The 18,899-nt window shown below is 39.2% G+C and overlaps 5 protein-coding genes across 5 annotated transcripts; 3 read left to right on the forward strand and 2 right to left on the reverse strand.

Annotated features, from left to right (window-relative positions):
* Window positions 1-1,415, reverse strand: LOC113752727 (vinorine synthase-like). The gene has a single exon (XM_027296800.1). It carries the CDS (start codon window positions 1,413-1,415, stop codon window positions 84-86), a length of 1,332 nt encoding a protein of 443 aa, XP_027152601.1. The 3' UTR covers window positions 1-83.
* A 4,738-nt stretch (window positions 1,416-6,153) lies between these two features.
* Window positions 6,154-9,242, forward strand: LOC113751317 (probable carboxylesterase 16). Its single transcript, XM_027295284.1, has 2 exons — window positions 6,154-7,084; window positions 8,249-9,242. Exons 1-2 carry the CDS (start codon window positions 6,357-6,359, stop codon window positions 8,784-8,786), a joined length of 1,266 nt encoding a protein of 421 aa, XP_027151085.1. The 5' UTR covers window positions 6,154-6,356; the 3' UTR covers window positions 8,787-9,242.
* A 1,017-nt stretch (window positions 9,243-10,259) lies between these two features.
* On the forward strand, window positions 10,260-11,868 carry LOC113752728 (DELLA protein GAI-like). Its single transcript, XM_027296801.1, has one exon. The coding sequence runs from the start codon at window positions 10,260-10,262 to the stop codon at window positions 11,766-11,768; it is 1,509 nt and encodes a 502-aa protein (XP_027152602.1). The 3' UTR covers window positions 11,769-11,868.
* Window positions 11,869-12,397: 529 nt separating this feature from the next.
* LOC113753113 (protein HHL1, chloroplastic) lies at window positions 12,398-15,480 on the forward strand. The gene is made up of 6 exons (XM_027297210.1): window positions 12,398-12,844; window positions 13,130-13,267; window positions 13,732-13,818; window positions 13,943-13,990; window positions 14,871-15,022; window positions 15,120-15,480. The coding sequence occupies exons 1-6, from the start codon at window positions 12,575-12,577 to the stop codon at window positions 15,130-15,132; spliced, it is 708 nt and encodes a 235-aa protein (XP_027153011.1). The 5' UTR covers window positions 12,398-12,574; the 3' UTR covers window positions 15,133-15,480.
* A 129-nt stretch (window positions 15,481-15,609) lies between these two features.
* On the reverse strand, window positions 15,610-18,026 carry LOC113752729 (tryptamine 5-hydroxylase-like). Its single transcript, XM_027296802.1, has 2 exons — window positions 17,076-18,026; window positions 15,610-16,353 (listed from the first exon to the last, which is right to left on the reverse strand). The coding sequence occupies exons 1-2, from the start codon at window positions 18,024-18,026 to the stop codon at window positions 15,730-15,732; spliced, it is 1,575 nt and encodes a 524-aa protein (XP_027152603.1). The 3' UTR covers window positions 15,610-15,729.
* Between the last annotated feature and the right edge of the window lie 873 nt (window positions 18,027-18,899).

Genomic DNA, 18,899 nt, shown 5'->3' on the forward strand with positions numbered 1-18,899 from the left:
CATTAGTGCTCTATTCCAATATCAACGAAATCTCGAGCTCAAGCTCCAATTTGACATCCATATCGAGAAGCATAGAGAGCAAATTAAGTTTTAGCATCAGTGCTTGTGGAAACATACTTAAGCAACTCCTTGTCAGCTTCAAGTTTAGCCATGTCTTCCAACTTCATATTAATCCACGCCTCTATGCCATCTCCAGACTGTGTATCCAAGAAAACAACAAGGTTTTTAAAGGTGAGGCTGGCCGAACCAATCCATACTGGCTTCCCCCATCCAAAATCAGCTTCATATGATGGAAACCTACACAAGCTAGTAAAGCTAAACGAAACCACCTCGCCTTTGTTCACCAGCTTAGCTCTCTCCTTGATGAAGTTCAAATGCTTATCACCTTCGCGAAGTTTAGTTACGTATTGATCTCCTCCCACATTACGTATTGCATCTCTCACTTGATTCACAATCCCATAACCTTGTTCATCGTTGTCAAATGAAGGTATGGTTATAGCTGGCCTGCTGAGATTACCAAAATAACATTCCGACAAAGGCGGATGCATCCTTGGTCTTAGGTTCACCGCATGATTTAACATGTACATTTTATCGCGGTTATCTTTGTGTCCGGCGGTGGCTGTCAGGAAACGAGTCCAAATGAAAGCTGATAGCGCCTCAATCCTAGTTGGACGTATTTGATGATATTCATCACCAGTTGCGGTATTACTGTTAGTTGTATACTTCTCGCGAAGAGAAGCGATCTTTGAGGCGGTAAATACAAGCCTCTTGGTCACAATTTCGTCCTTTTTCACCATACCCAGGGCATGGTTATAGCCTGCAACATCTCTAGGTGGAAAGATGGCAGCAGATTCAAAGATTGGGGACCGTGTCTCATGGCTGTCCCTGCGGGAAATGGTAGCCCAGCTGGTTACAAACAAGAAAAGTGACGTGGCATCCGCAATCTTGTGAGAAATGGCTACTCCTACAGCAACTCCACCGCATTCGAATAAAGTAACTTGGATAACCATCCCAATATCTTTCACATCATCCAAATCAAAAGGGAGAAATTTGTTGAGTTCTCCAGGGATGGGATTGTCAAGAAAGTCCGAAAGTCTGCAGCTAGCCCGAGCTTCGACATAGGGAATGCCCTCGTCATTGCAGTCGACGTAGGTGTTGTCAATGAGCCGTCCCGCTAGAGGATAGAATCTGGTTAAGGCCTCCGATAGAGATTTCTTGAGCTGGTTTAGTTTGCCTGGACCTGGAGTACTGGTGATGAGATGGTTCTGATCAGATGGATAAAAGAGTACAAGAGGCATAAAAACAGGAGGGTTTATTTGATCAAGAAAAGAGAGCGGGTAATGTTGAAGATGATCAGGGGTTGGGGAAGATGGCTTGATTGTACATCTGGAAATGACTTGTACATCAACCTTCATTTTTGAGCCAAGCTAAGTACGACGGTTTTGATGATATATGGATAGATACTCTCTTTTTCTTCTCCCTGTTTACTCACGAGGTTATATGTCGAATGTGTTGGGAGGAGACCGCTCAGACCAGCTCAAATAGGGCTACCACACCATGAAAGTCAAACTCATGGCCTTCTTGTCACAATCGGAAAGTAAGCCACATATTCCTCAAGGTGAAAGCCGATATTCAATCTTCCCAAATTAATCAACTTTTTATGTGTGAAATCATGCAGCTTTTTCAACCTTGTGAGCTTGTAGTAGTTGGAATGGCTGACATGATGGGATCAGAATAAAGGATAGGATCTGAATATGTCTGCGATATCAAATTTCAATTGTCAACCCTTTTTTATGGATTCTTTGCACAACTCGCTAATCATAGACGCTGATAGATTAGTCGGACGTCGGGCCGCTGGGATTAGTCGGGCCTCGTAAGGATTGACCCGGGTCCCTGTGTCGATAAAAAAAAAATAAAAAAAGACGCGGATAGAACCTATGACAAATTATAGTGTATATTTTTATTATCACTAGCATCATTTACTAACATGGTGAATAATAATATTCCAGGATACCGGAATGTGGTGGGATTGCACCTGATTTAATTAGGCAAAAAAGACGTACGGTTACTCAGTGCTAGCTAGCTCGTACATCATTGCTCGTGGTGGAGAAAATTTCTGGATTGCTATTTTCAGAAATTTTTACATAAAAATGTATTGTGGCGATTTGATATATATGAAGTAGAAAGATCATTAAAAAAATATGTTCGCAAAAAACATAAAAAAAATTTCTGTGAAAAAATCACGATCCAAATTTTTTTTGGGTTTAATAAGCAATTCTCCAGTTGCCCAAGAGCGCTGGCCACAACTGCATGCCTTAATTTTGTCAAATTATTTATTTTTGGGTAGAGTTTGAGAAAAGCGGGAACGATGCATCAATATTATGAGATAATCAACTGTACTACTTAACGAAATCTGATTGGTGAGCCATATGTATATAGCATGAGAGCTTCAGTTGGCTATTTATTTCGAGCCTTTACGAAAATATTTGGTTACTCAGACAATTAGTTACTCCCGTGACTAGGGGTACAAACAAATCTAATTAAGTCGAACATCCTAATACTTAAACGTATTTGATTATTTTAATGATTTTAAATTTTTACTCATATTTAATTTGTTTAATTATCGAATCGAGTTTGAACGAACTTTTTTTTATTGAATATAAAAGTCATTGAACACGAAACACTGTTTAAATTTGATTTAACTAGTTGGTAAATCGAGTTTAAACGAGTTCTTACCAAATCAAATTCGATTCAAATATCAAGTAATTTGATTAATCTTTCAATCTTGCCCATGATAGTTTTTTAAGGCTACTAAGAAAATTATCAACCATCTCTTGCCCAGATAACGTGCGAACAAAATGAATGTAAGTGCTGTTGACTATTGTCGGCTACAAAATACCTAACTTCTGGTGTGATTCCTCACAGCCAAAAACAAAAATAAAAAATTTTTTTTTTTTGGGAGCAAATCGCCCCATTGTAATATAGTGTACTTTAATTACATTTAAGTAATTTAATTCCAAACGAAGCTATTCTGTCAAACATTTATTTTCCTCGAAGCTCATCTCGGTTGTCTTGCATCCTGGAGAGTGACCCACGCCTTGAAAATTAAAATAAGCCTCAAATGGCCAATCATGGTATGGAATGAATGTGGAAATTCCTCCTGCAACATCCACTTTTGATCAGATCTAATTTCGTTGGCTTGCAATGTAATGTGTTTCTGTAAAAGGGGGAACTTCTTTGACTTTTGTCACTTTATTATTTTACAGTACTTCGTTTGTTTAGCTTTTGACCTAACCTTTGTAATTGGCTTTTTTTTTTTTTAATCAAATTTCAATATTTAGGTCTAAGGATCCTTACAAGAACTATCTAAGGCAGGATTGGAAAATAATATGTTTTATTTGGGTAATGTAGTAATATTCAAAAAAGATAAGAGGATGATTTTTTTTTCATTCGGACAAAGCATTCTTGAACAACGGTTTCAGAGGAAAAATATTTGAAGAAAATACTCAATAATCGCTTAATGAGCCAAGAATGGTTTGGCTTGGGTACATTTCTACAGATTTCTTGCTCATTTTAGCGGCTTAGTAATCGAGCCCATTGCAAGGGTAAACAATGGGGACTGCGTTTCCGGAAATAGTACGAGCAATGTTGCTTTCCTCGTCGATAGATAAATTTGGGTCATGGCCCAGAACAGAAGCCCAAAAAATACTAATGCTCTGAAATCTGACACATTACAATTTACAACCCGAGATTGATTCCCTGACCAGAAACACGTGAGTCTAGATAGAAGGTTATTTAACCACTGAGTGGCCATCAATTAGTCCCTCTTTGGACGACTGTAGATCAGAAATTCAAAAGTTAGTTCAGTAGCCATTAAAAGTTTTTTTTTGCCTGTAGATTAGGGGTTCAAACTCCACCTGCAGCGACAAAAATCCAAATGAGGTGCCGGAGCAGTCGGGGGTTCAAACCCCACATGCAGCAAAAAAAATCCAAAGAAAGTGTCACAACATCCCTTCTTTTGGTCTAGTCAGGTGCATCCCTCCTTTTGGTATAATCAAGTTCTTATACCTATTAATCCGTTATACACAGTTGGGCTGAGTTGGCCACTAGGTGGAAGGTAAATGTCCCTTGCTCTGTGTGTTTGATGGACTATATTTAGTTCATTTTATATTACACTTAATTACATTTTTTGAGGTTTAACTTCGTTAAGATGGGCTTGGATGATATATGAATAAATATTAATCTGAGTTTTGTTTACCCACTGGTAGTTATCGACATTGTCATCCGTTAGTCTGAGGAATAGGGAAGAGAGATCGATTGAGGTTTAGGGTAATTTGGGATATCCAGTAAAATAATTTGTCAATATCACTAAAAAAAAAAGTTGTCAATGTTAGATCATTAACGATTGGGGTATAGCTGTTATAGGTTCTCATAATGGAGGATTTTTTTTTTTTTTTTGTAATATAGCAAAACCTCAAGGTCTAACCTATAATTTGGTCATGCCTTAAGAAAGGTAAATATAATTAACCCAAAATTATTTACAATTTTTTTTTAAAAAAAGTGTATCCAAACAAACACACAGTTGAACGATTCCAGAGAAAAGATGTCACAACGGTTCTTTGTGTTTGGATTGCAATTTTTAAAAGAAAAATTATTACGTTTTTTGTGGACACGTTTTCCAATCACTTTTTTATCTCACATATATCAAATCGTTACAGTAATTTTTCTAAAAAAAGTCCAGAAAATGCAATCCAAACAAAGCGTTGAAGTAGGTAAATCTTAAATAATTCTAGGCAACTGCCTCAAAAAACATATTTTTATTCATTTCTGTGAAGAGTTAAGCGCCAATTAGCATATTTAGAACCAGAACGAAATTGCAAAGATTTTTTGAATGTGTTTGGTGCAATTTCTCACAACGTAATATCCCATCCAAAATCCATCTTGTTTTCCCCAACTACAAAGTCAGGAACGAAAAACAGCAAAAAAAAAAAAAAAAAAGGATGTAACGAAAGCAATTGAGTCAAAAAAGGATGCCCTTTACTTCTAACATTTTGTCAATTTTGACATGAGAGAATATGTCAAATTTGTGGTATTAATTAATGATTAATCAAAGTTTGAAATACCTTTAGGGTTTCTTTCATGGTGAATCAGCCATGACAGAAGCGCCAATAATTAATGGTAATTACTATCCTAAATTACTAGTAGTAAATTAGCAGCACTACTACGTGGCAGTGGAACTATTCTTTCCGGTCAAATCAAACACGAGTAATTCTGGTGCTTGAATTTGATCGTGATTGTTGCCTTGGCTCCCATCTGATCTGACGATTGGTATTCCATTAGCCACCTCATCACCGTGTACGCCCAGCTCATGCCATTATTGACGCTTCCAAAATGACTCTCTGCTCCGCAACCTACATGCTAAACCCTATACCATCCTTCCTCCACCATTGATCTTCCAAAGCCCTGCATTTATCTTGAAGAGTGATATTTATAGTGTCCGGTTAGTATTTAGCAATTGTTGGAGGCATATATTATTTATTCTTTATTGAGTACAAAGTTAAAATGGAAATGCATATATCAATTATTATTTATTTTCTCTGATTGATCCTAAGCTCTACATTTTTTCGACATAAATTATGTAGAATTTTACATATTATCGATTTATCTACGATTGCATGTTAATTTTGATTTGTGTGTAACCGACTTAGGATTCAAGTTTGCATTATTTCTATTCTTTTCCCACATTTAGGGCAAAATTTTTCAATTAGACAACAAAAATATGAATTTTACGTTTGATCATAGAAGTATCGTTTTATCTAATTAGTTATCTGGAAAGTTTATTCCGTCGAAACTGCATCTAATAATTAATTTGGGTATGAACAAGAATTTGAGTTAGTTGATAATACATTTTTTTTTCTTTTGGAACGTTTTTGGGAGAATATTTTGCACCATTGGATATTGATCCACAGATGAAATGCTCCCATCATTAGACGCTGGTGCCGCATACACCTCTCTCGCAGAGGATCATCTCTCAGGTGCCAGCGAAGAGTAGCTCAGACCACCTCAGCCTTGGAGTCCCACTTTTCAACCATGACATATAAATATGGCAACGATTCAAACAGGAAGAAACTTCAGTGGGTCTAGAAGGACAGGGAGAAAACGAGGAAGCAGAAGAAAAGACCACAAAAATACCCCATTATCAAATTTTGATTTGAATCAGTCCCAATTTCTCTTTCTACTCCCACTAGAATTCGGAATACCCCGCAATCCCTATTTATGTATGCTTTTCTAGATGAGACTGTAGAAATTTTTATTTTTCCTCCAAAAGAAAAAGAAAAAGAAAAAGAAAGCAGAGGATGCCGAGTGTAAAGGTGAAAATTTACAGCGTTCTCAGCAAATTCTACCTCAAGCGCCAATTGCAGACTTTACTTGAGAGCTCCATCTCGGATTTGAACTCCTATGGGGTCGTTTCACGGCCGGACGAGACTGTGGCCCCCGCCGTTCCTAGCTTCTCCGACACCGACGGCGTGGCCACCAAGAACCTTCACATCGATCCATTAACGTCCTTGTCGTTGAGAATTTTCCTGCCGGACTCCGCGATTGTTTCCCCGAACTCTCTTCCCAAACTTAGGGTTAGGGTTTCGAGCAAAAGTAGAGTTGGTGTTAGTAATGAGTCGGAAAACGGGGTTTATGGAGGGTATTTACCTGATAAGAATCGGAAGAATTGTAAGAAATTGCCGGTCATTGTGCAGTTCCATGGAGGGGGCTGGGTGAGTGGGGGGATTGATACGGTGGCAAACGATACGTTTTGTCGGCGGATGGCGAAACTGTGTGATGCTGTGGTTGTTTCGGTAGGGTATAGATTAGCGCCCGAGAGTAAGTATCCGGCAGCCTTTGAGGATGGGTTGAAGGTCTTGAAGTGGTTGGCAGAGCAGGCAAATTTGGCAGAGTGTAATCAGTCATTTGAGAACGGGAAATTTAGTGGCTTTCACGGAGAGGGAGGTGGCAGGAGGCGGCAAATTGTTGATGGATTTGGGTCCTTGATAGTTGAGCCGTGGCTGGCAGCTCACGGGGACCCTTCTAGGTATAATTTCCTACATGCTTAGAGCTTTCAATATCTAAGTTTAACATGCTCTTGCCGTCTTAAGTTGCACGAAGTTTGATTTACATAAAATTTGAAATAGTAGGAAAATACTAATGCGAGATGGGACTTGAATGAGGAATTTAAGCACTCTGTCATAAGGTTCTGATTTGAAATCTGTGGTTTAAAAGCTACGTTCATGTGCAGCTATGTTCCATAAGCTTTTTATTTGGGGATGGTAGATGTTTTTGTTTGTTTTTGAACAAAAGATGGATGCTTCTTTGCAAAATAATCGTTTTTACTTAGTCTTTTGTGTTTCAGTCTTAGATCTATTCATTTCGGCAGACAACATGTTTTGCAGCATTCTGAATTTTTGAAAAACCTTGTGAACTTTCTGATATCTTGTATACATACAAGGAAGTCACTGGGTTCGCACTTCTTGCCACATAAGCCTCCAAAATTGCTCATCACTAGCATGATCTTAAGTCTGAAGTACCAGCTCGCTCATCCTTTTTCATTAGCCACATCTTTGCGACAGTTAGAATATATTCAACCATCTGTTGCCTTTGCACTTGCACTAAAAGTGCATTGTTGTGCTTCCAATATCCTTTCCAAACTTGTCCATGTTTGCATGGTCAAATGCACATATTCTGATGAATCTACATTTGTTTTCTTTTATTACAATCTATGTCTGTGATGGAAGCTAATGGAACTGGTATGCTTTAGGGAAATGAGATTGAGTAACATAGATTCATTACATTTGGCATTTATGAATCTGTTACATGGTTAAGGATATATCATGTGTATCCATTGGTGAAAAAGGGGAACAGAAAGGGATGAGCATTATAACTGTCCGGTTTCTGCGGTAGTGTCTTTCAAGTGCAACTTAGATAAAGATAAAATCTATGGGGAATAGTCTTTTATAACAGCTGTACTTATTTAATGTAAGTCTATCCATTTCAATTCTATCTATTTGAATATGTGTCTCATCCCCCCTCCAAAAAAAAAACTCAAAAAAAAAGAGAAGGAAAAAAAACTTCATTGGTTTCGTGCAACGTGGCTTCATCATTGTTTCATTGTCAAATATATATATATATATATTTTAATTTTTGTATCTCCCCTCGATTACTTTGTGTAAGGCTACTAACTTGGCTTTTCATTGTATAGATGTGTCCTCCTTGGAGTTAGCTGTGGTGCCAATATTGCAAACTATGTTGCTCAAAAAGCTGTTGAGGCTGGCAAGCTTTTGGATCCCGTAAAAGTTGTTGCACAAGTCCTTATGTACCCTTTTTTCACTGGAAACATTCCAACAAAGTCTGAGATTAAGCTGGCAAATTCTTACCTGTATGACAAAGCTATGTCCATGCTTGCATGGAAACTCTTTCTACCAGAAGAAGGATTTAATCTGGACCATCCAGCTGCCAACCCTCTCTCTACCTGGGGATTGGTTCCCCTTAAATACATGCCTCCAACGCTCACCGTTGTTGCAGAACATGACTTGATGCGAGATCGGGCAATTGCATACTCGCAGGAACTTCGAAAGGTCAACGTAGATGCCCCCCTTCTCGATTACAAGGATGCTGTGCATGAGTTTGCCACTCTTGATTTACTTCTTGGGACGCCTGAAGCCCAGGCTTGTTCAGAGGACATAGCCATATGGATGAAGAAGTATATATCACTGCGAGGGCATGAGTTCTCTTATTAACATCCTCTAGACCGTAAGGAATCATCGTTGTCAAGAGCAGACTGGTGGACTACTGCTGTTAACGTGCTTGTAGCAAATTCTGCTCTTTTCACCCTACAATGATGGTAGGGAGAAAATTAATAGGAAAGCAAAAGAGCTGGTGGAGCTGTATAATGGACATGCCAAGTTAACCTCTGGGAATGAGCTAGTTACGGAAGGGAGGAAGATATCCATATTATCTTGGCTGGCAACTTGAGGTTGTACATTATTCTATCTGCTCTTATTCTTTTAGTCTTGTTGTTGTATGCTGGAAATAGGTGTCATTGGACGCTGAGATTATTTTTCTCGATATCCAAGGTAGCTTACTTGTCGTTTAATGATGATCCGATAACAAAATGCCCGTGTACAGGAACAAGGGCATTACATATATGTAAATTAATAGAAAAGGGGCCTAATTTGTCCTCTCCTGTTTGATCACTTGTAATCTTGATAATCTAGAAATATAGCCAATAGGATTCCTGAAGGATTGAGGTAATTGGTCTGTTTCCTCGGATGACTTTGTAGAAGTTTTTCTTTCGTTTCACGCATTTGAGTTGTGGAAAGTAATCCAATGGCCGAATGAGATACTAAAACAACCATACAAATGGCAAACAGTGGTATATCCTTTGCAGGCTGCTGGATACTCATAATTCCGTGTACTTTGCGGTATATCCTAATATGTGTTTGGCCGGCTACAGTTTCATCGGCTTTTTGTGACAGAATTATGATATGGATATAATGTTTAAGAAAAATTTTCCTCTAGTTAAGATGGACGGATGATAGCCCAGGCATTAAAGACTTGAGTTTATTGTGGAATTTCCTATGTAGGCAAAGAATTAGGATTTCGATTCTTTGCACTCTTTATTGCAAAGAAACGTAAAGGTTTAGATTCTTTTTGCCTTGTTGGATAAGAGTAACATCTTGTATGCATTATAAGTGAAAAATGTTCAAATAAGAGAAAGACATATGGATTTTAGTTAAAAAAAAAAAAAAAAAGGAATTTCACACAAGTGGTTCTAGGTTTAAGTATAAAGATAAAGGATTTAAACTTACCGGCAAAAGATGCAAAATCCGTGAAATTTTTTTTGCAGTCTATTAGAAAAACATATTATAAAGCGGATGGTAACATAACAATTAGAATAGGTTCCTGATACCAGAATGAGCTGGAAAACTTAATTAATCAGACAGTTAAACATCTTCATCTCCAAGAAACAAGGGATTTCTTGAAAACGATGGACAGGTTTGTTCTAATTGCTCTATGGCTTCTTGGAACTAGACTAACTTTCATCCATTTCGTAGTAATGCTGCAAAAGTTTCATGATTCGATTGTGATGGACCTAGTTAATATCACCCCACAAGAAAACCTGTGTACATATATAGCTGTTCATCGTTAATGGTCCACATTCGATTCATGCTGATATATTCAGTACCCAATAGTAAACTTGTAATCTCCTTATGGAACCCAAGTTCTTCTGTTACGATAAAAGTAATGCTTCAAACAGTCTCGATCTAAATGCATCTTCTGCTTCGTGCTATATCCTCTCTTTCCAGGATTCCTCTGGCTTAGACGAAACAAGAAATTCTAAGCGGCTAAAACAGCTGGACAACTTTAACCAATATTTTGGAAACGAATATCATCATGATTGCAGCAGAGATGTGGTATACAAGGGCAGCATCAATGGAAGGACAGAGGAAAAGAAATGTTCGACAAGGCCTCTGTTTCGGGATCATATATGGGCTTACGCACAGAAATACATGGCGGCTGCTGCAGTGGAAGAAGCAGATGGCGCCTATGATAAAGAGGAGCACGTCATTAAGGAAGAGGGAAAAGAAGATGGAATGAGACTAGTGCAGCTGCTCGTTGCTTGTGCTGAGGCTGTGGCGTATCGTGATAAGCGCCATGCCTCTACTCTCATAGCTGATCTTCAGGCTGATGCCCTGGTTTTTGGAACTTCGTTTCAGAGAGTTGCTTCCTGCTTCGTTCAAGGTCTTTCTCATCGCCTTGAACTGGTTCAACCACGTGGAGCAGTTGGGGATATAGGGGCGATTCCCAAGACAATTGCCTTCTCACTGGAGAAAGAGAAGGCTTTAGGTCTTGTTTATGAGATCTGCCCACATGTTCAGTTTGGTCATTATGTGGCCAATGCTTCCATCTTACAAGCCTTTGAGGGAGAGAGTTCAATTCATGTTGTGGACTTGGGCATGACCCTGGGTCTGCGCCATGGTTACCAATGGCGGAGTTTGATATTCAACCTCGCCATTCGTGCAGGCCGACCTTGTCGCTTACGTATTACTGGAGTAGGAAATTGTGCTGATCGGCTTCTGGTCATTGGTGATGAGCTGGGGGAATATGCACAAAACTTGGGAGTCAAATATGAGTTTGCGGTGGTAGAAAGCAATTTAGAAAACTTGCGCCGAGAAGATTTGAAGATTCTTGATGATGAGGTTCTGGTTATCAATAGCATACTTGAGTTGCATTGTGCTGTGAAAGAAAGCCGAGGAGCACTGAACTCTGTCCTGCAGATGCTAAACGACTTGACACCGAAGGCCTTCATATTGGTCGAGCAGGAGTCAAGCCACAATGGGCCTTTCTTTCTAGGAAGATTTATGGAGGCATTATACTACTATTCTGCAATCTTTGATTCGCTAGATGCAATGCTTCCAAAATATGATACAAGGAGATCGAAAATGGAGCAATTTTATTTTGGAGAGGAGATCAAGAACATAGTGAGCTGTGAGGGACCAGCCAGGGTGGAGCGGCATGAAAGATTAGACCAGTGGAGGAGGCGAATGGGTCGCGCAGGGTTCCAACCGGCTCCAGTCAAGATGCTTACACAAGCCAGGCAGTGGTTAGAGAGTGTCCAAGCCTGTGAAGGTTACACCATTTCTGAAGAGAAGGGATGTTTGGTCCTTGGATGGAAATCAAAGCCAATCGTTGCAGCATCTTGCTGGAAGTGCAGCTAGCTATGTACTCGAGTTTGCTTACATACTCGGAAGTCTTTTCCCTTTCGGGCTGGCCTTCTCATGGTGCAGCCGTGCATGAATATTTCCGATGACGAATAAGCTGGAGATCTGAATGTATTACATCCTCCCGAGAAAAGGGAGTTATTACGCAATACCAAGATCTATCCCTTTTGTTCGTGATGTTGACTCATTTCTGCATTAGTTTGCTTAATATAGTCGCTTATAGTACTCTGTATGCTTCATTTATGGCATCGAAGAAAGGTTAGGATGTTCTTTACTTTGTTTTTTTCCAGTGCCCATATCATAATGCCTTTATTCCTGTAACTTTTCTAAATTAGCCTCGGGAAAATGGACGGATAAACCAAATTCCGGTATCATGTTCCTAAATCATGGTTTTTTGCAAGAAATTTCATTGACAATATGGTTTACCAAAGTCCAAAATACTCGTAAAGTCATGATCTTTGATAACTATGAAAACATCTAATAAATATTTTGTGACAGAATTGAAAAATAAAAAAAGGAAAAAAAAAGTTTCAATCTTTGCCACTCTGCTGCCACGTGTATGGTCAATAATATCCTTTAACACTCTTCTCAAAAAATATAGAAGTAAAAGAAGGAGTGGATGGTGGATAAGCTAAGCCTTAGGCTAAAACTCCAACTTCGCGGAAGACTGGTGATTTGTCCATCCTTGCATCTTGCAATTTCTTCAAGAAAGCAAGAATTAACTTCATACCACTTCCACTCAGGAAGAAGAAAGACAACAACAGTTCCAGAAAAGGGTGACAGATAATAGTTTTGAGAACAATATGGAGGCTACCATGTCTCTGAATCCACTAATTAGACTGCCGATTTCTAGTTCAAGAAATGTTGAAGACTCTCTTGTAAGGCACTCTCTGGTCTCAACAAGGAGACCCCACAAGGGGCAGAGGCAAAAGGACCTCCGGCTGCTGATTGTTGAAGCCAAAGGAAAGAAAGGAATGGCAGCTCGTCAATACCAGAGGACTCCTCCCCCTCCTCTGCCTAAAATTGAGGATGATGGCAATCCCCGTTTTGTTATCTTCATCCGCATGGCAAATGTTAGCTTTTCCTTTTCCCTCCCTATCTCTGCTCAACTGAGAAGTTCGCATACGTTTTGTTCCTTTTGCCAATTTCAGCTAACTGATGATTGGGATTTCTTTCTGTTAAGCAACTTAAATGGAAAAAGTTTACATTTTTATTTTGCATGTAACTCTTATAGGATTAAAATTTTGAGAAGGAAATGGTTGTCAATTATTTAAAGCCCTAGATAATTTGTTTTGTTTTAATGTAAAAGGTCATGGTTGAAGGAAATTCTGATGTTGTTTGGTCTTATACTTGAGCAGGTTTATCTTTGGTATCCTATTAATCTTGTAACAGGTGGCACCACTGCAAAAATCATGGTTGCTGCAAAAGACAATTTCCTGGGAAAATACATTTATAAGGATACTCTAGATAGGAATCTTGCTGCAGTTATTTACAGAGTGAGTAGTGCATCCCTACAAAATGTTGATGGTTCTTAGTTTTGTTATACCGTGCTTATGGCTGTAGCTTCCTTTCTTGCCCATTATGTGCATTCCTTGTTGATTAGTTGTCGATATTTGCAAAAATTTCAGCTGTCCTCTTAATTTGAGGGCACAACTAATGAAGATTTTCTTCAACATGAATTAGTGAATTACTATTGTCTTTATACCCCAACTTCAGCTTACATAAATCATTCCTGTATTGTCTGCCGCATACTAATGGAAGACTATGTATTTAATGTTCTTAGTTTTCAATTTAAATTTAACTTCAAATCCTGCGTCCTAAATGTTTCTAAACGTTTATAGGTGAGTGGTGTGGGTATATCACTGCTCTAGCATCACTGCCTTTTTGCTTTCCTTTCATGTGCAAAAGTCAGCTGGGATAATATGTCACTGATGCAAATCTCTGTAATTGAATAATGCAGGATGAAAAGGAAATTCAGAAGATGGCAATGAAACAACATCGGGTGTTGCGGTCAGCTACAGAATTTCGATATGGTTACAAACTTGTGGTAATGGTCCAAGTCTCTTTTCCTTGTTTGTACTGTGTTGTAATAAATGTTGGCGGTTGCTGTCGTATTTGTGTATGCTGTATATGGATTATTGAAAGAGTAATCTTTCTATGTTAACATGTAGGAGAATAACAATTTGAGAGCCGCACTTTCTAGCAATGATGTTATTGAGGTAATCTTTTGTCCTTATTATTTGTCAGGCAATATTACTTCTTTCCATAGCTGTTAAGCAAGAAGTGGTATAAACTTTTTATTATGGAATATCTACTGGTAATTTTACCAGGGAACTTCACATTTCACTAGTTATCATTGTTTATCATAATAGCCTACAGAGGTAGACCTTCAGTTTCTTACAGGTACATGTTGTAGAAAACCATATCTGGTAAAAGCACAACCATCTTATTGCTAGCTCCTTTGAAGAAATAATTAGTTTCTGACATCAATACAATGACTGCTCTGGAAGTTTGACCAAATCTAAAAGCGAAATTGGCTGTTTTGAATTTACTGGGTAGATGAGATTTTAACAATCAGCTAATAATCTAGTGATTAAATTGGTGTAACACTGTCAATTGTGAGTTAGCATTCATTTTACCCATCGGTCCTATCTTTCAAATCATGGAATACAGTTTTCCATGTGGTATTCCACACATAGTATGAAAGAATTTGGTAGTAGCATCAAAAAAACAGCCATAAGTTCTAGAGGAGGAGGCACTCAGACAAGGAAAACTATGCATCAAGTATGACAACTTCAGAGTAATTGCAGAATTTCAGGCATCCAGCATGTTATAGTTAATTATAGTTTGCAAGAACCTTCCATTTATCTCTGAAACGGTTGACATAAGGAGGATCTAGATAGAATTCTAGACTGACATTGTTCTGTGGTAATATTATGCACATAACTGCCATCTACGATCTGGTCTCTTAGCTCCTGCATGCATATTTGAGGTCAAATAATACACTCTGGATTATTGTGTAAAAGCTGCAGTATGTGTTATTTGTGTTGTGGAACGTATTTTGTTGCTTACCGCTCCAAAAATACTTGCTTTCTCCAGCTTCCAAGGCAAGAAGAGCTCAAAACAGTTCTGGACAAAGTTAAGGATTTCTTTGGGGATGCCAAGGAATCTTTTGGAAAGCTCACTTCATTAAATGCAGTCTCCGAGTCATCGAAGGAAGATTCCAAGGAACAAGCAAACAAAAAATCCACGTGAGTCTATGCTTGAACCTTAGCTTTGTATGATGTGAGTTTTATCCTCTGTTCTGCATCTTAATTTGACTTTAAAACATGTTAACGGATTCCCCAGGGTGAAAAGCTGAAAGGTGACCTGCTAAAGGAAGAATTCTCAAGCAAAGGAAACTTTGGACATGTTGAAATAGCTGGTGAACTTCGAAAGTTCATTTGTCACGTTAAAAGGGGTGAAAGATAGGATATAATTTCAAATTCCAGGAAACGCTAAGAGTTTTGTTTGTAGATATCCTCATTTGACAAAAGCTTTTGGAGTTCCTTGCAGTGGATTGTTAGTTTGTATTTTGGGATGTGCTATACACTGTAATCAAACAATTCCAGCTCTGAGCCTCGCCAAATACTCGAGTCTTCTGTTGCGCATGTAGCTAATGCAACAGGTTTTTCATCAAGAGAGAAGCACCAATTTTCTGTTTCGTCAATGTTATGATTCAAGACCATCTTTTCTTTTTGCTCAACCTCACGGTGAAGTATACCTTCCTTGAGGATTCGTACATAACTCTCATTTATTTATTCTTTCCATTTTGGTTTTTTGCTCTACAGAGTAACCAAAAAAAAAAAAATTATCAACAACTACCAGAATTACTCCTTTACTCAGGAAGACAAATAAAAGTAAAAGCAAGGGGTAGTTGACGGAGTGGAGAAACTACAAGATTTTCGAGTGCATTAGCTTATACGGGCAAATTCTTGATGAGAGGAACTAATTTCAGAGCTGATCGTTTCCTAGTTGCAAGCCCGAAAATTTCTGTAAGATCAACATCGTCAGCTCCAACCCCTTGAGGCAGCGCCCAGTCAAAATGATACAACAAACGGGCTAGCGAAATCTCAACACTTGCTAACCCAAAGGAGAAACCCGGGCAACCTCTCCTTCCCCCACCGAACGGCAAAAACCTGAAATCTTGACCCTTAAAATCAATAATATCTTTCCCCACAAACCTTTCAGGGTTATATTCCAAAGGATTCTCCCATGACTCGGCATCCCTTCCAATTGCATACGTGTTGATCAAAACCCGAGTGCGTGCTGGTATTTCATACTTGTTGTCAATGGTGCATTCGGCCATAGATTCTCGGGGAACAAGAAGAGGGACTGGGGGATGCAGTCGCATGGTTTCTTTGATCACGGCCCTCAAGTAGTGAAGATGCGGAAGATCAGATTCCTCCACCCTTCCTTTGCTTGCTGCGATTTGCCTTACTTCATCTTGTGCTTTTGCCATTACTTTTGGATGCCTCGCCAGCTCTGTCATTGTCCACTCCAGAGTTGCGGATGTTGTGTCCGTTCCCGCTACGAACATGTCCTGTAAATGTGTTATATATACACATATATATATAGATGTATATATCCATTAGCATATCTACTGATCAGTTGTAGCCATTACAATTGATTAGCATATCAACACTTTCCGTTTACGATCCTTTTCTTTCTTCTTGCCATTCAACCCAACTCTCTTCTCGCGAAATAAATACTAGTAATAATTTATTTGGCATTTCATCTACTTTATATTTAAGTTTCGAATAACATTGAAAAGAAAAAACAAAAAAATTTATAGCGTGAGTGATTCTAAACAGTCCCGGTAAATGAAAAAATTAAATTGTTTTTAAGATCAATAAAACTTCAAAAAATCATGTTGTCCACAATATGTTTCACTGCTCCTTTAAACCCATGTACAAGTTTAACCTTCAAATAAATAAATTTATAAAATAATAATAAGTTGACCTTCTCGTGGAATAGGACGAAAGAAGTAGTAGTGATCATCCTATTCCTACCCGCCGGCCGACCGGGGGCAGGCTGATGAGTCATCATGATCAAGAATTCTTCTGCATGTATTCCACGTCTCTATATCTTGTCGTAATATATATATATATATATATATATATATGCTGTAACTAGTAGTAGTAGGAGTACTACTTGGCAAATCAGCAGCACAAATCTTAATCAATCTGCCCATTGTTAATTAATAAAAGAAAAAACAAACAGTTGATGAGGTGCGGTGCGTAGTGCGTAGTGCGTAGTGCGTACCAGAACAAGAGCTTTTAGATTATCATCGGTGATAGGAACTTCAAGATCATCTTCTTGTTTTTGGACCCTCAGCAAAACATCCACAAAGTCTTCTTTCTCCAAAACGTCACCGCTCCGCCCTCTTTTTTCACTCAAGTGCTCGTTGATTATTTCATCACAAACCATTCTCAAATCTTTCAGATTCTTGGTCAACCTTCTCTTCATCCCGCTCACCGAGTTAACCCACCTCCAACGCGGGAAAAAGTCTCCAACGCAAAACCCAGCCAGCAGAGCTTGAGTTTCGGTCAACACTCCCACCAATTCCTTCTTCTTTCCTCCTCCTCCGCTGCTCGTCTCATGATTCTCATCCATGAACCTCTTCCCGAATGCAACGCGGCAGAGGATGTGGTTGGCGAGTCTGAAGAACGACTCGCTCACGTCGAGTTCCGAGTTGGAGTGGGCGGCCACGGCGCGCAACATGCGGTTGACTTCCTCGTCTCTGATGAGTCGGAACGAGTTGACTCGCTTTGAACTCAAAAGCTCAGTGACGCAGACTTTCCTCGCCTGCCGCCAGTAGGGGCCGTACGGAGAGAAAGTAACGTCGGAGCAGCCGAAAGAGAGGTACTGAGCGGCAATGAGCTGAGGGCGGTTGGCCATGAGGTGATCATGAGTTTTGAGAATATGTTCAGCGAGTTCAGGAGAGGAGATGACCACGGTGGGCACCTGGCCGAGCTGGAGGTAGATGATGGGACCGAGTTTATGAGCGAGTTGAGCGAATGTAACGTGGGGCATGGCCGTTAGGAGGTGTAGGTGACCGATGAAGGGGAGTTTTGAGGGTGAAGGCGGGAGGGTGACAGATTGCGATCGAGTCCGCGGATGAAGGATATGGTAATAATACAAGTAGCAGAAGCAAAAGGTGGCAAAAGATAATAGGGATGATATGCAGATGATTTGGAGCGTGAAATCGTCCATTTTATCTATCTATTTATTTATTTTGTTTCTGTATACTCTCCAACGTGCGTGGTAACCTCTGTGAAACCTGAAATTAATGGAGAAAATACAAATTCAGGGAGAGAGCTAAAGCTATGGAATTCATGAGATGTGAGAAAAAGGAGAGAAGCTTTAAGAGTTTTATTGAGCTAGTACCAACTTATCAAGGGGGGCGTTTGATCTTCATCTTTCTCCAAAGATAGAGATGTTGGTTGTTTGTTGTGCATAAAAGTGAAACAGTTGAGACAAGCACCAGTACAACTACAAAGACGTATAGCTGATGATATCGTCGGTGCCGACTTCCATCCCAAGTCAGCAACACACACAGGTGCATGCTCAAGTAATTGCCTTGTGCAGCGGCCACGCCGTATATGCATATACGTACACCAGGATGCATTCAATCTTGGCGTCTGCAATTTTAGGAAAATCGTTAATTACAACCCAAAACTAAAAGAAGAAAATGAAGGGTCATAAAAATTAAAAAGAGAGGGATCTAGGGCGCCCTTTCCGGTTCCCTCCTCTTTTTTTTTTTTTTTATAAAAAAGAAAACGGTAGAACATGGACAAAGGTCTAATTAGCGGCATGACAAGGCATGTCTGCTGTGAGAAACATAATAATGCTATCTATTTCTATTTTCAAAACAAAGGGAGCACCGTGAAAACCGGGGGTGGCTCGAGGAAATCTGATGAAAACTGAACCACCATCAGATCAAACAAATGTATCACGCACCCGTATGAATTTAGAATAAATCTCATACAAAGGAATATTAATAGGAGGTAAGACTTAAACCCTTGATCTCCCACGACACACAATTAATATGGTGGCCCAGTAGAACTCAATTAGGATTTTGTTTTC

This window comes from Coffea eugenioides, chromosome 11, assembly GCF_003713205.1.
Source record: "Coffea eugenioides isolate CCC68of chromosome 11, Ceug_1.0, whole genome shotgun sequence".
Taxonomy (NCBI): Eukaryota; Viridiplantae; Streptophyta; class Magnoliopsida; order Gentianales; family Rubiaceae; genus Coffea; species Coffea eugenioides.

Excerpts from the sequence above, each read along its gene's own strand:
- LOC113752727 (XM_027296800.1), bottom strand. The coding sequence starts at position 1,415 with ATGAAGGTTGATGTACAAGTCATTTCCAGATGTACAATCAAGCCATCT.
- LOC113751317 (XM_027295284.1), top strand. The coding sequence starts at position 6,357 with ATGCCGAGTGTAAAGGTGAAAATTTACAGCGTTCTCAGCAAATTCTAC. Across the intron at positions 7,085-8,248 it reads GCTCACGGGGACCCTTCTAG|ATGTGTCCTCCTTGGAGTTA; the intron begins GTATAATTTCCT and ends TTCATTGTATAG.
- LOC113752728 (XM_027296801.1), top strand. The coding sequence starts at position 10,260 with ATGGAACCCAAGTTCTTCTGTTACGATAAAAGTAATGCTTCAAACAGT.
- LOC113753113 (XM_027297210.1), top strand. The coding sequence starts at position 12,575 with ATGGAGGCTACCATGTCTCTGAATCCACTAATTAGACTGCCGATTTCT. Across the intron at positions 12,845-13,129 it reads TCTTCATCCGCATGGCAAAT|GTTTATCTTTGGTATCCTAT; the intron begins GTTAGCTTTTCC and ends ATACTTGAGCAG. Across the intron at positions 13,819-13,942 it reads GATATGGTTACAAACTTGTG|GAGAATAACAATTTGAGAGC; the intron begins GTAATGGTCCAA and ends GTTAACATGTAG.
- LOC113752729 (XM_027296802.1), bottom strand. The coding sequence starts at position 18,026 with ATGGACGATTTCACGCTCCAAATCATCTGCATATCATCCCTATTATCT. Across the intron at positions 16,354-17,075 it reads ATCTAAAAGCTCTTGTTCTG|GACATGTTCGTAGCGGGAAC; the intron begins GTACGCACTACG and ends ACACATTTACAG.